At 40.2% G+C, this 16,579-nt stretch overlaps 1 protein-coding gene across 1 annotated transcript in view; it reads right to left on the bottom strand.

The window, feature by feature from the left end:
- The window catches only part of DPP6 (dipeptidyl peptidase like 6), a gene marked incomplete at both ends in the record, with an annotated part of 396,779 nt that overhangs the window by 89,312 nt on the left and 290,888 nt on the right, over positions 1-16,579 (bottom strand). The window contains one exon of the mRNA XM_082277080.1: positions 6,563-6,644. Within this exon, the coding sequence (XP_082133206.1) occupies positions 6,563-6,644 (82 nt within the window). The remainder of the gene's footprint in view (positions 1-6,562; positions 6,645-16,579) is intronic.

The following is a 16,579-nucleotide window of genomic DNA, read 5'->3' as shown; positions in this document are numbered from 1 at the left end:
GTGAGCTCCTCTAAGCTAGTAAATCCATGGATATATGCATTTCTTGTAAGTACAAACTCAGTTTCCTTAATGCAGACTGTGAATGTCTGCAACATTTAATGCATCAATTCTGTAAGTCCATTTAAAGGTAGGAATCCATTGCTGCAACTTCACCAGAGAACAAAGTGACATATAAGAAATCACAGAGGAAGCCTGTGGGAGTGTCTCAGCCCCAGGAGAAATGCATACATCATCCTATGCCTCATATTTGGGTGTAAGGGCAGCTACTTTCTGATTTATTGGTGAAACTTCTATGGCAAATAATCAATTCCATTTTGTCCTCTGAAATCTTTCATGTCCACAGAAAGAGCAACATCTTATTTTAAATAAAATCACCTACATCTTCTTTCAGTAACATTTGTTGCAGCACCTTCAATTATCTTAAATATCTTGCTCTTTTGCCACTGATGAAGATGCAGTACCAAGGATGCTGGGAGGGGAAGGGATGTGACTGTTTCTCAGCAAAGAAAATAACACTGACTGTGCCCAAGCCTCCCTTTGGGGAATGAGGACCCAACACCAAGCCCAAGGGTAACAAAGGAATGACAAGGATGTGCAAGGTTAAAAGTAGGACACTGCTGCCACTGTAACCAAAGAGAGAGTATCAAAGGAAAAAAAACAAACCAAGAAACAAAACAAAACCTAAACACAACACTTTTCCAGTGGAATTATTTGAATAAAGCAAGGGGAGAGGGGAAAGGAGCAACCTGTCCAGGTGCTCAGCGTATGTGTATTATATCTTACTGACATTTCCCTAAAATATTTCATATTCTGACACTGGAGAAGGGGATGAGGTTGGCACATTATTATGCTGAAAGTCTTGCACTTCCAGAATGCAGGGACCATTTTAAAATCTGCCTGAATATCCCTCACTATGCTTAAATAGGGCTTACATAGACTTTGGGGATGGGGGTGGAGAGGGAGACAGGGCAGAAGTTTTTTTCTTGCAACTAGCAAGATAAGCAAGCCAGAATAATTACATACAGCAGACCACAGCTAAATATTGATTCAGATGTCATTGCAAAAAGAAAAGGTGAGGGAACAGCAGCTTGAAAATAATGATGCAAAAATCTATGAAAGAATGGTAGAGACAAATAGACCTACAGCAATTATACCCAGAGCAGTTCAAAAGCCCAGCTGGAATAGGAACAACAGCAGATAATTCAGTGCCTCCTGTGAAAATGGTCCCCTTCCCTTGATATCTGTGCAGCCCTTCTGCCTGGAACTAAGCTGGCATGACAGGCACAAATTCAGGCAAGGAAAAAACTTCTAATTAGAGGAGTCATTCCAGTTTAGTTCCAGGTGTCATCACTTAACCAGCTTTTTTTTTGCATCTAGATATCCTACTTGGCAAAATATTGTACTACAGCATTAGGAAAAAAAAAAAAAGATAAGGGAGATGGATAGGTTCTGGTCATGTGCAGCAGGATCTATCATTCAAATGTTTAAATATTAAAAAAACCTGATGTTTCTCTTAATCGTATTGCACTTTTAAAAACAGCAATATTTATGACAATAAGCTGTTTGCCAGCATCAGCATTCACTGTTTGAAGGCACCTGAAAACCCCTAACATGGTAGAGGCTGAAAGAATCACTCCTCCTTTTTTTTTCCTGGCATTTGCATTTCCCTGAAATAGAGATTTCTTATTGCATCTTCTGCACCTGCTGTGAAACTTAACTTCTGTTACCTTAGAACCAATTACAAACTTGATTGTAGTCTACAAGAATAAGAGATAGCTCCTGCTCCAAAAAGAGTTGACACTGAAAAAGGCTAATTTTCTATGAATGCAGGAAAAACGTGTTTTGACCCTTCTGTGGGGCTGTAGTAAGTGCAAGGGCACACAAAACTTCCAGCAACCCCAACCCTCTTTCTGTATGTTTTAGGTACTTAAAAAAACTGTGTAAACAATAAAAGACTGACTGGTCAGGAGAACCTTAAAAAAAATGTTTCTCTTTGTAGAAGAATAAATACTATGATCTATGAGAGGTATTTTTTAGAATTATAACTGCTGCCTCAAAAGTTGTGCAAAACTGCTTCCCCCAGCATCTGAAGTGTCACCATTACCATTAATACCTGTCAGGACGGTTACAGATTCTGATTTTGAAAAAAAAAGAAAATAGCAGCACAGCAGAAGTGCTTCTGCTTTTGAAATTGGAGTTTAACAGCTCCTGTGAACTGTATTTAGTGCTGTCAACGCAGACAAATATTCACTACATTTTATTAGAGCAGGCCTCCCGCCTCCTCCTTCCTTTTGGCAGTAGGGCCCATGGATATTCCCAGCTGATGCTTAATGCAAATACTTTGAACCTGGATGTGCACATTTTGGGATAACTTAAATAAAAACCTCCTGAAAGCTTTGGGTTTATTGGATTCCTTGAGCACCTCAGCTACAGACATGCACTGGACAGTCTCTTACTCCTGAAGTGCTCCCTGACTTCGGCTGTGCTGCCAAGCAAAACAACAAAGGAAACCTCTTCACACTGCACTTACTTTTCTTGATAAATAGACAGGCCCAGGCCTGTCAGCCACACAAGTTTTATGAAGCTGAGTTCAGGATCAGAGGCACTATTAACCTTTTCTTAGACACTGTTGGGGCAAATGTATCACGGGAACATTATGTGAGCTCTCGGGATGTGGGCAGAGCCTTGGAACATGAGATGGAACATGATGAAACTGGTAAAATATTCCAATAAGATCAATTAACAGAAGGTTTTCATATTTTTGTGGCAAAATCAGAAGTGGGTAGCTGTTGAGTCATAGATGGCATGATCAGAATAAGAGAAGAAATCCAAGGAGTGAAGATTCTTGTGTAGATAAGCACACCCAGAACAGGACAAAGGTACAGAATAACACTTTTTTGCAGTCCTGTTATGCCACCCACAGCCTCATATTGCTGGAAAGTATCACACAAACTGGGATAATACAGTCTGTTCACTAAAAAAACACCAAGCACCATGCTGAAGGCCAGTGGGCTGATGAAACTGAACACTAAGTGTGACTTTGGGCTGTCAGGTGCACCATGGAAAGGACGGATTTTTCCCATAGGCATTTTGCATAGTCATTTACACCCACAAATAGTGAATATATCACACAGCTATTCCAAGTTAACAGTGTTTTTCACTTATTCTATAAAAGCATAAATGATGACTCATGCTGTAGGACAAATGAGAGGAATGAGCCCTTCATTAACAGCCAGATTTAGGGAATGTGTTCCCTCTTGCATTGAAATTAGTGGCTCTCTTTCTAATGACTCTGGAGCTCACACTGGTGAGGGCCCCATTCTTCCAACAGCTTTGTGAGACTTTATTTGTCAAGACTTTGGCTGAGATCAGAGAAAAGCTGAAGCATTTTTCTGAGGTGCCAGAAGTGAGAGCTTTTTTGCATTCTGATTTTCTCAGATCCAGTATCTGCCGTTATTTAAACAGCTCAGTTGGCATGTGTGGCATTCTGCAGGCCAGTAAGAAGTGAAGAACCATGCTCTGAGGACTTAATCACCCCAAAATTGGCATATAATTTAATGAGAAAGGACAAAATAAAGCAAGATAAATAGAAAATTGCTCCTGGGAATATTCCACTATATTTTTAATCACAGAGAATGAAGATCATTCAGGCTCCTTCTATTTCAGATTTGGGGGTTTTTTTTGAATGATTAGACATGCAAGAGAGAAAGAGGTCAGGCACAGCAACCCAAAAGTTCCCCTAGGAAGGATGAAATAGAAGCTACAAAGAGAATAAAAATTTTGGAACCAAGCCCTCTTACTCTCCTGCCCTGCCTCTCCTTTGTGTTGCCAAAAAAGAACAAACCAGGAGATTTCAAGGGGAAAGCTTTTCTATTTCCTGAAAATTGGGGTATCTTCAAGGTGATGCAAAACCCACTTGCCCTTCACTCCCACCTTTCCTGGGAGATGCAGCATAAAATTGGATTGAGCCTGTGCCCAGAGGGCTGCTGCTGCGTGCAGCACCAGGCCTGACACACGGGTTCCTAATTGCTGCTGTAGGACCCTCCTCAAACACACTCAGAACCTCCTGGAACCAGGGCAGCTCACATGCACTTCCCAGTTACTCCCTTCCCTCCCACTCAGCATATTTTTCCTCCTTCTCCTGCAACACAACTCAGTGTACATTTAGCAAACACATTCCCACTATCAAATTTTAATAGACTTTAATTTTTCTCTGTCTTTGCATCTCCACAGAAGGTGACACGAATTTCGCTGGCAATTATATTCTGAGTAACCCAATTAGTCCTGAAATACAGAACAGTGAACATGGTGTATTTCCAGATCTCATTTATAATGCTTGTAGGTTTTTTTTCTTATTTTAAAAGCTTCTCTTTTTTCTCTGGCAATTCTCTGCTGATTATTAGCTATAAAAAGATTATACTGATGTATGTAAAAGCATGTTTATTTTATAAACTACAGCTATAATTTTATTTCAAGGTAAATGACTGGCAAAGAAAAAGGCAAAAAGGCGCATATATTAGAAGTATGAAAAAATAATGCTTAAAGTACCAGTGAGTTGCTCCTTACCTAACCTGATTCCAAATGCAAGAAAAGGGAATAAAGCTCAATTACGGGCCAATAATTTTACATATTTGGAAGGAAAAAAGAAAAAAGAAAAAGAAAAATGAAAAAATAAGCATGCAGAACAAATTTGCTGCAGGAAGTTATTTCCAAGATTCATACAGAATTCAACAACCACATATATATATATATATATAGCATGTACCCCACAGAAGGAACTTGTACAGAATTCTTAGGGCTTTGAGTTTTCACTGAAAATTTCTTAATAAAATATGGTGGAAACTGGTATCAGCTACCTCGGCATTAAATGATTAAGTTGGGAGTAAAGAAGACTTTTCTTCTCTTGGACTGTATATACTGTCCTGTTGGAGATACAATTTATCTATTTTGATATGAACATCTTTCCTTTCTCTGTGATTATTTTACTTTGGTAGAGAAGGCCATGGAGGCAGTAAATTGGTCATCTTGGCTTTGGTATAAGATCTCATTAGTTCTTCTTTCCAAGGTGGAAATTAGGTGCAGCCCTTCAGCTTGGTAAAATGGGCATGGGTGTGAGTCAGCAACAAGCTGTGATTACAGGTGCTGAGGGCACAAAAGTTCACAGAAAAACTCTGCTAAAGGAAGGAAGATTCACTTGTGTGGTGGAGAACATGACTAATGCCACTCAATAGTAGCTTCTAATTAGCAGATGTAGTTTTTGTTACACATTGTGAAACTCAGTTTGTCAGACTTAAAATAGAGCTAGTGAGCAGTGAAGGAAAAAATGTTTGGCTTTGTTTGCTATGTCCTAAAGGTATTCCCTACACATGGTGGGGGGATTGGAACAAGGTGATGTGTAAGGTCCCTTCCATCTGCGTGCAATGAGAGCAAAGAGCTCCTCAGAGGACATGTTGCATGGAGGTAAAGGCTGCTGCACCTCCTCTCTGATCAGATTTGAGGTCAATGATGCTGAAACACAATTTTCCTGATGGAGCAGAGGAAAGACTTTCCTGTTCCTGTATCTGTTATGTTTTCTCCAACCCGATTTTCAGACTTGCAATTATAATGACTCCTACAGCTGTTTTTTAAATCACAGAATTTAAAACAATCTAGTTAAGGACACAGACAAACAGTCCCCAAGAGAGGGCTGGGAACAGGAGACAAATGCCAGATTTTCTCCTTTAATGAGCTTTCAAAGCTCATTTCTCGGTATAAACCTTCCATATCAAAAAAGATGTTGCCACTTTTTCATTTTTTGTTACGGTAGAGAGTGTTTGGAATATGGAAAGAATTTAATATTGGATTTGCACCAGGAAATGAAGCCAGGGGATCTGGCCAGGAAATACATGCTCTGAAAAAACTGAAAAAATGGGCACATCCAGGATGGCAGTGGCTGAGGGGTAAAATACTGGAGATTTTAAGATTGTTGCAGTATGAATAGCTCCATGAAATACAATGAATCCCTGACAAGTGGTGTGCTTGGTTTTTTTTAAGCAGCTCTGAAAACTTTCCAGGATCCACTTCTAATTCTGTCTATTTTGCAAACAACCACAGGGCAAATTCAGGGCATCTCTGTTCTAGAGAGATGCATTCTCCAAACTGGGCTGCTAATATTAACATATCCCCACTGCCAAGTTTGCAAGTCTGAAGATGCCCTTGTGAAGCAATGAGATGCTAAATAAATCAAACTGTCTATTAGCTCTATAATCTGTCCTGTGTCCAGCATCGGGAGAAGCAGGTGCATCCTCTCAAAAAGCTTTCATGAAGTGTTCTTTCACTGCATTTTTAGACACGATTACTTTGAAGTGAATGGATCTATTTGGGAATTTTATAAATACATGACATATTTTATAATCTTTATAATAATTTTATAAATTACATGATAGAACAATCACAAATAAATGCTAGAAGCCACCACACAGGTTTCAAGGAACTATTCAAAAAGGAATTATTGTTTCTTTACTTCCAAGCAATAGCAGTATGGTCTCTAAATGCATTGGCACACTTTTTTTTTTTCTCTTACCAGCTGTTGCCCTTTTGGACCCCAACCAGCATACTGAAGCTTTGCATTGCTGACCTCAGGGGGATACAAATTCTGGGGATCCCTGCGAAAAGAGAAAAGTAAGATTTCAGTTTCAGAAATGTCCTTGTTTAAGCTGCTGCACACCTGCTTTGGGAATACACCACGAACTTGTAAGATGCCTTTCAGCCAGATTTCACTAGACTTTTTTAAGAGTAAGGTAGACACTATACCCCTAGCAAGGGTTGGTAAGATCAAGCATTTAAGCGACAATTTCTGTTTCTTATTAATAATAAGCTGAACATATTAGTTCCACTGCTGACTTGCCTAAGCCTTAAGAATCAGTTCAGGGATGGCAAACAATCTAACTGTATTTATCAACCTGATGATGTCCACAAAGGATAAGCAATAATTATATCTTTGAATCCTACTGCCACAAGAAAAGTATAATTTTGTCTTCTTCACCCAATGTCTTTTTTGCCTCATAATTTTCTTTTGAACATGATGGCAGAAAAGATTAGCAACCATATGACAACTGATATGAAGCCTGGCTTCAAAGAGAAAAGCTCCTATTAATACAAAACATCAAATTTTTTAGAAAATAAAATCAAAACGCTTTTCTTGTTCTCTCATCCATTAGCGTCACGTTGTAGCAGAACACAAGTGACACACAGCAAATGCAATATAGAAAAAGGAGGCTTTTTTGGTAAATGTCAAAGCAGCATAATGTCATTTTATCCCAGCACAGATAGCATTGCCTTATTTATACTCAGCACAAATAATTACATTACATATTCTGAAGTCACATTGCAACAACCCTGTGTATCGTAATATCCTACAAACAAGAACTCTAATAAAGCCTGTATAAAATATACCTCATTAGAAGATCTCAAACTGCTTGAAAAAAGTAAGGGTATTATCATCACAGGTCTACAGACAGGAACAACAAGGCAATTTGAGGCCAACATCACCAAAAACCAGAGAAAAGAGCCAAATCCTGCCTGGCCTTTAAGCAAAAGGCCTCCTTGCACAGGGTTTTCCAGACCATGTTTTCAAAACAGAACAAAACTGAATGCAATAATTAGACACTAAGTGAATTCTCTTTATTGCCTGTTTTGGGCCTGGTGCAGTACCAGACTGTAACCAGTCACAGTCCAGCTCTGCACTGTCAGGCAGAAAGTCCCTGGGCTGCTCATTCCCTCTGTGCTGGTGCTGTTGCAACAAGGACAAGCACAGCAGCAAGAGGAATGTTCAGAATTGATTTTGTGCAATCTTCCCACTGTGAAAAAACCGTAATTTCCTGGGAACTGTTCAAAGGCCAGCCAGAATCAGGGCAGACACAAGGTGAGGACCCTGATGGCCACAGGTTCCCCCTTCCATTAGTCCTGCAGGTGGAACCCTCCCAGTAAAGCTGACAGGTTTGATGGAGATGGGATGAACTGAGAATGCGGAGGGGCAAAGTGGGTTGTTGATGCCCTGACACTGCAAGTCTGAGTGTATCATAAGATGCCCAGATAGCTTTTGTTTCTACATGCAAAATGTCATCCACAGCTGCTGCTTGTAGAGCAAAATCATATCTTTTCTTATGTTTTTTACCCAGAAGGTGTCTTTGTGAGCAGCCTAAAGTCATTTTTGTTATGACAAAGGTATGGATAAAAGAACACATAATGCTCATTCTGAGAGCAGCCACAAAATTCCTTTTCCTGTAAAAAGGTGAGCACTACAACTTGTTCTGGATCTTTTCAAGCTTGTGTGCATTAGTTCCTTAAGTTTCCAGTCAGCTATGTCTGTTAGGAATCAGTCTCTCTGGTTAGCTATCCTCATTATCTTAACAGAGAGTAACCTCTGAGAGTAGAAGGAAAAGAGAAAATCAGTGAATCAAATCAAAAACCCTTTTGGGAAAAAAAATAGCACTTCACTGTTTGTCAAATGAACTATCTAGTTCTTGGGTTATTTTACCCATGGTGAGAAGAAGAGCAAGAAATTACAAATAAAGGGGGGAATACCATACATAAATAAAGAGATTATACAAACTGTAAGAATTTAAAGCTGTAATGCTTCAGATAATACAGGTGGAGCTAAGGGACAGACATGCCAATTACAGCAAATCATTCACACCAGAGCTCAGACAAGTCCTGTCAGTTCTGCTCACTGCATCATCTGTCAGGAGAGGAAAACTAATGCAATGAGAAATGCTGCATAAACCAGCTTTGGTAGATGATAAGGCAGAAGGAAAAGTAAAGAGCTGTGCTGCAGATAAAAAAAAAAAGCAAAGTCATCTTCTCATTCTTGGGTATGGACAAGGAAAAAGAGAATTGCATCTCCTGAGTTCTTCTTCAAGTTGTTTAGTATGTCTGGGAAACTTCTTTTGTAGCAAAATCTTGTAGCAAAATCCATCCTCATGCTGTGAGCTATTCCCTTCTACCACAGGCTACAAAAGCAGACTAAGATCCTAGCCTCCTCCCACAAATGGTCCCGAGAGATGGACATATTCATCTTGGTATATTCTGGCTTCTTACTCATCTTTTGAAGAGAATCTTCTTCCCTGAAGTAGCCACACTCCTTCACCCGCTTGCAGCAAACTTCAGTACCACATGCAAGGGAGTTGAGAAGACATCCCTCCTTGCCAAGCCTGATCTCTCAGGCTTCAGAGAAACTGCAGGAGCTACCTGGAGATGGGCTGTGCCAGAAGTGGCCAGGGGAAACTGGGCTGTCAGCAAGCCCAAAGGTGGCTCCATGAATGGAGTCCACTCACTTGTGGACCTCACTGTGAAAGATCAGATTCTCACACACTTAACTGGGCTACACTGGGTGCATGGTCCATGCTGGAATATGCATGGACTCCTGACCCGGAAGCCCCAAGCAACCACTTTAAAAACCCATTATCAGAGATTCACAGATTGCTTTGGGTTGGAAAGGACCTTAAAGATCATCTCATTCCAAGCCCCCTGCCATGGGCAGGGATGCTTCCCATTAGACCAGGTTGCTCCAAGCCCCATCCAGCCTGGCCTTGAACACTTCCAGGGATAGGGTATTCTCTGGGCAAATTATACCCTAACAAACTATAAGTTAACTTCTCTGGGCTATTATATCACCTAGAGAGAGAAGGAGGAGGGAGAGTTGTCTACACATCCAGGCAGGATGGCCACAATTCTCCCATGCTCTCTTGGAGAAAGCTCTTAGTGATCCTCAAACTGAAAAACTGTTTTGGAGAGCATTTATCAAACGCATTTCCAATTATCTTGTGCTATTCTGGACCTTTATCTCTCCTTTGTTAAATTTCTGCAGGGGAGTCAGACCAAATGCACACCTGTGTTCCAGGAGCACTCATCCATTTTACAGTTGCATAAATGGGATCTCATGCCAGTCAGCTCCTTCTGGGAAGTACGTGACTCCTGTTAAGCTGCAGTCCTCCATAGCTACACCCTTCCATCTCCTCCTAAACAACCTGCTTAAAATTCCTCTGTACTTTTTTTCCTGAATCAATCAATATTATGGGTCATCTCAGCCTCTCCAAAGAGCCAGTGCTCCTCACAGACCCTCATAATTAGGGCTTGTTTGGATCTGAGCCTGTCCCTTGTGAGCTCATTTGTGCAGGATGCTGGCTTGGAAATGGGCAATTCTGAAGGCAGTCTGTACATCTCTGGCTCCTGGTTTGGATGAAGAACCAGCTTCACGGCATCCTCACAGTATTTTCACTATTTTCTCACAAAAAAGAACCTTAATCTTAATTGCCAGCCAAAGAAATGGCAAGGCCTTACTAAAGCGTTGCCATTATTTCTTTCATCTTTTAAAATGATTGATCTTATAGCCTGGGAAAGAGAGGAATAATACCTTTTAGGCCAGACAGAAGATGGAGCAGGTGCTACATAAACTCTTCCACATTAAAATGACATTGTCTGGACCAGAGGCTGTTAAATTGCTCCAGACACAGGCGTGACTTCAGCATCACGTTCAAAAAACATTGCTGAAGAATAAATTGAGAAATTTGCTTGTTTAAGTGAAGTTTTTTGCCAAAGAGTCTTCCCTCAAAATTTTCAAACAAGGGAAGTTCCCAAGTGCAAGCAGAGTGCTGACTGCCAAATCATCTTTGCTTGCAACTGAGCTCAGAACAAGTATGCAGAATAAAACAAACAAATCAATCATGTGTTACCTGCATTTGACTTTAAAAGTTACTGTGATTAATGAGGAACTTGTTTGAAAGAGTTTTTACTGGTTTTTGCTGAAATTTTTATATCTGTGTGTTCCCTCTTCTGACATTTTCTCCTAAAGAAGGAAAATTTCCCTCAGAGACTTCGTGGCACTGGTTCTCCTTCTGAGCATAAACATGACTAACTTTTCTATATAAAGTTCTTCAAAAGCAACTAAAAAATACCCAGAAATTTTCCACTGTAATTGAGGGACTGGCTCTCTTTACTTCAAGAAGAATATTTCACAATGCCAGACTTAAAAAGTCTGAACCTGATAAAAGCAGTCAAATTTTGGGGTGTGGTATTGGCTGTTGTCCTAAGGTCTGTTTTCATAACTTAATTTTAATTTCAAATACAGAACGACAGGATTGGTATAGAAATTCTCTGAATATGCTGCCACTGTGAACAAAAATGCAACAATTTGCACCAAAGGCTGCTCTGATATGTCCATCCTCTGAGGAAATAATATAAACTATGTATATATGCTTTAAGGGGGAAAAATTTGAACCTCCTTACTTCGCTATGTCATAATTTTGGAAAACATATACTATATAATTAGTATGTTAAGATGTCAGTAATACATAAAAGTTGAAGAAATAAAGACAGCTACAAAAACATGTGGTGAAGGCAGAAATATCTCCTCTTGTTATCTGCATCAAGCCAGCACTGAATATTTTGGAAGACAACAGTCCTAAGGACATCAGCTCACCATACTTTAGCATTTTTTATGGTTAACTATAAAAAACTATCTATCTATCTAAACTATCTGTCTCAGCACCAGAACTCAATGTCCTCACATCTACTTCTAATAACATAAAATCGGACAGCAGCTAAGACAGATTTCTTCTTCCTTAGAAAGAGGGAAAGAAAATAGAGAAAAAAATAGAGAATAGATCTGGAAGGGCAATAAAGAACTGGAAACTTCTTAATATTTAAGAGTTCTTGATGCATGATGAGGAAAAAAAAGCAAACAGGAAAAAATTTGCAAAACCAAATAAAAGCGTGTAAAACATATAGGTTAATTAATAAATGTACAAAGAACCACAGATAAGGACATGGAGGAAGAGTGAAAGATTTCTAAGAGGCAGGAATGCAACTCGTTGAGTAGCAAACACACAATTTTAATGAGTTGTTTTTAATGACTTGACACAATTAAATGACTTGTTTACTTCAAAATTCACCAAGGAGAAGAGAAGACAGGTGCCATTAAGAAAATTTCTCTCCAGGAGATACAGAGCCCTGCTGAGACTCACAGTGAGACAGAATAAAGTATCATACAAATGGGAATAAAGACTTGCCAGAACAGATAATCAAGAAATCAGACTGTTAGAAGATGCAACAAAAAGAACCCTCCTGGAATTCTAATAAAAGTGCTTAATTAGATGGGAAAGGCTCTTCCATTCACCTAGGCTCATCCACTATTAAATATTTAATTCACACACTCACACATACACATATTTTCCTTGCAGCACTTTTCAATGAACAAAAGTAGAAGGAGGTGATGAAAGCAATTTGAACTTATTAATTTCAACTGCAGATGCACATCAATTGATTCAGCTGCTCTTAGAAACATCAGCACTCACCAACCGTTTTTTCCAAGATGGACGAATTTCATGAATTTAGAGTATAAAAGCTAAAAAGCAAGGGAATCTAAAACATTTGTCTCTAATTTGGCAATTCTTTTGGATTCAGGCCAACAATATGAGCTCAGAGGTCTGCCTGTGTCTGTAACCCCCCATCAATTTAATATTTGCTACTGAGCCTGCAAAACCTTGCACTTTACTAACACCACCTTGAAATTATAGATTCATAAAATGGTTTGGGTTGGAGGGGACTTCAAAGATCATCTCGTTCCAGCCCACCTGCCATGGACAAAGGCACAAAACACAATCACTTGTCAGAAAAGGAGCCACCAGCTTCCATTGGTAATGGTGTAAAATGATGGCACAGAGCTGCCTTTCCAGTCTAAAAGAACTGATTTAAAAGTGCATCAGAGACTGGTACAGAGCTCTGGGTTGCAGTGATGCAGGCTGGAGGACTGCAAAGCATTGATCAAAACCTCTGCATTTCCCAGAGTAAGCAAACAGGGGACATGGACCTTGGACACTGGCAACATTACTTTTAAAAAGATTACATTATCATGTTTCTCATGTGACCCTTCTAAATCAGAGAAGACAGAGTGAATTTTTATAGTATTTTTAAAAGGAATGTTTGTTCCTGGAGTCATATTTTGTCTCCTAAAGAGACAATGAGAGGTGATAGCACTCAGGTGATAAACTCAACCACTTAAAAGCAATTTTCTCTTACTCATGTAATTTTCTTTTACTCTGTAGGGCTTTCTCACCCAGCTCTGACCTCAGTGCTATGCAAGGCACGAGGTAAGGCATTGGATTTATCAGGGTTTCACGAGTACTTATCTACAACAGAGACATGAAAAAAATGAAAATCTAAATATTTGAATGCTATAAAGAAGGCTAGTCAGAATTGTAGCTAGCCAAAAATCAGCTGTTCAAAATGGGGAAAAAATACAGATTGAAGAGAAAGAACTTGATAAGCACTGAGATGTTTAAGAATGAACTGGGAAGGTCTCCTGGATGAGCCTGGGTTGAATGCGGTTCTTCTGAGCAATTCTGCCAACCTACAGGAAAGGATGTTTGCGATGAAACCTGAGCATTTTCCATCCAGCTGACCTTGTCTGACTTTCAAACACTAATAAAAATATGGCAGCATGATGTGATGCCCGCAGAGAGCAATATGGGATTATTAGCACATAAAATGAGACACAGAAATGATCTCCTACCACCAGAGACAGCAGAAGTGCCTTGTTACAGTAAGACTTCACCGGCTGTTAGGTCACACTCCTAATTGGGCAAGAGATTGATTCTTGGGCTTGTGCTCTAAAACAATTTAAGAGTCTGTGTTAATTGGTTTCAAACCAAACCAGAATGACTCAGTATTCTCAGTTTTCTTTTTGAAAACTAAGTCTTTGAGCAAATCTTATTTCTTCTCATGTCAACAGGGTAAGGAGATCCTGGAGGTTTGTGTGGATGCTCTCAGGAGTATTGGAACACTCTTCTAAACAGCCCCTCCCCACACAGACTGTGTCCTCATCAGTTAATATTAACAAGGCATATACTTGTGCCATTATTTCCATTTTTTATCAACAGTGATATGATGATTTTTAAACACCACCACAGCTGGCCTGGTTTCAGGTACAGCTTAAAAGCAGGTGGCAAAATACTCTCCTTATTCAAAGGACCTCTAGCTCTGCACTTCTGCCCCGTAACAGAGAAGTACCCACACAAGAGGGAATGCTTGCATTTGAAAGGGGGTATAACATCTGCCTTCAGTGGTCTGCATATGGAAGGCCCTTTCATTCCTCTTATCTCCTTCTCATGTGTGACATGGGAAAGCAACCTTTTCTATTCCTGTCTTATCTCCTCAGATTTCTAGTGGAACATTCAGTAAATGTTGGGGTAAGGGGTGAAGAGGCATCATGGCTGGAGTGACACAGTCTGGGCTATCAGCCAGGTATTTTATCACCTTTGCCATAAAGATACTTTCTCAGTGGTTACTGTGACAAGGACAGTTCTGGCTGTAGCATCCATTCTCCACCCAGAGGTCCTCTCCTGCTTTCCAAAATATCCCCATACCCTTCTTCCCCATATGTTTTGAGCTCCCTAGGGGTTCAGGATGCCCGTTTTTGGATAAAGGCATTTTTAGACTACTAAATTTGGTTAGTGACTACCTGTGGAGGGGTCACAACACCAAGCAGAAAGGATAACAGGGAGCCCCAGGACACAGATAGGGTGCACGAGAGCTGTGCCATGGACTGCTATGGCATGGACTGCTACGTATTTCTCAGAGGTGAGGCACTGTACAGCCCTCAGTTGCTGGCACAGGTCCCTATATAGCCCTCACTATGTGACTGAGCCCAGGACTCATTAAATCCCACAACAATGAGGAAATGCCCATAATCTTGCAGGTTTGGGTCCTCAAAACTGACTTATTTTCAGGTGCCCACAAATGAAACAAGCTTGTTTTTTGTAGGATGCACATTCTTTGTGCTGTGTAATCAAGCAGCAGTGCACAGAGAGTTTAGTGGGCTGAAAGAGCTTATCACCCAGCCACAGCAACGAATGATCAAGGCTCACCCTCCACGGACCCACAGAAGTGGAGTGAAAACAGCTCCCCAGGGAAACCTGTGTTTCTTGTTCCTGTCCTATTGGAAACCCCATCCAGGACCTGGAACGTTAGGGCAAAAATGGAAACAAAAATTCCTGATTCCCACTATGAAAATCCACCTACAATTTTATTCCTGGGAAGGTGATGCATGGAAGCAGCATTTGTACAGGCTGTGGTTAGTCGGTGCTATGCACCATCATTTTATAAATTCTCTTTCATCTACCTTTATTTCCCTTTTCTGTCAAAACTCTCTACTAACTCAACCTTGTTGGTATGAAAAAGGAGGAATACCCATGCCAAGGAGATGATTTTTGGTGGTGTCAGGAAGCATGTGTACTCGCCAGCAGTGACTGAGGTTTGGAGGCTGACACCAGCCTGGGGTCCAGAGGAGGTTCATCCTGAGGCACAAAAACACTTTCAAATGCAGACATGTTTCTCACCAGTGAAGCACATTTTATTCAAGATTCAGACTTTAATAGGAACCCTGCCTCCATTTCAGGGGGTGCTGTCTCAGAAATACACAATGGGAGAGTGCTTCAAACCTTTCTTCTTTTTTTTTTTTTCTTTCTGATGAGCTATAAGCAATTGACCTTTTCTGTAACATAAAGAGGTTGGTTGCTGGGCTTTTCTCTGCTAAAGTGCTAACATTTGTGTCTAACTATTAATTACCCAAGTTCTTTTTTTTTTTATATAGTCATTACTATAATTCTTAATATCAAATCCTCCCCTCAGGGGACCATTCGTTATTATTATCACTATACATGGTTTCTAAGGTGTCCACCCACATCACAACTGATTCTGGAAGAAAGAAGCATGTGGCAGGAATTGCTTTGCCTACACAAGAAAGGAACATTTCACATTAATAATAATAAAATAAATGCTGTGCAGTGGCCAACATGGGTGAGCAACTGGAAAATCCCCTGGGGAAATGATATGGTGTTGAGCTGCTGAAGTGGATTTCCTCCCACCAGCACAGCCAAGAGCCCTGCCTGAACTGCCTTCCAGGCTGAGCTGCTTTCAACCTGCCACAGCTTGGAAGTGAGTGATGCTCGAATAGTGGCTTTGCTTAATGAAATGCTGGTTCTTTCTTTTCAAAGAGGCCCAAAATGTACTCACAAGCAATAAGCTGGTATGTGATTTAACCACTATTTCAGTGATTTACAGAGCGTTTAATTCAGAAGATTACAGAAAGCAAAAAGCCAAACTGTTCCATCAGGGCTTGAGCCAAATGCCAGCAGACTCACATGAAAAATTCCTGTCCACATCAGGGGATGTAAGGTCAGGCTCCACGATCAAGCTACCAAATGTAACCATTCCAAGGCCCAGTTTCTGTTGTCAAAATGCATCTGACATCATGAGGTTGTTCTTATTTATAGTCTGGCATAAAAGCCACCACACTGTGCAGAAGTGCCTTAATGAACTATATAAACTATCTCAAAATGTGATAAAATCTATAAAATGATAATTGTTAAGAGAGGGAGGAGAGAAGGAGTAGAAATAGCAAGTTCTTAATGAAGTGCAGAATACATTTTTTTGCTTAACAAATTTCACATTTTCATGTGGTTTTACACACCTTTTCATAAAGATTTTATTTCAACCTCTACAGATCATTCATGGGGGAAAATATTCAGCTGCTCTGAGTAAA

The sequence above is a fragment of the Coloeus monedula genome (genome assembly GCF_965178545.1).
Source record: "Coloeus monedula genome assembly, chromosome: 1".
In the NCBI taxonomy this organism is placed as follows: Eukaryota; Metazoa; Chordata; class Aves; order Passeriformes; family Corvidae; genus Coloeus; species Coloeus monedula.
This window is presented reverse-complemented; position numbering and strand designations above follow the sequence as displayed.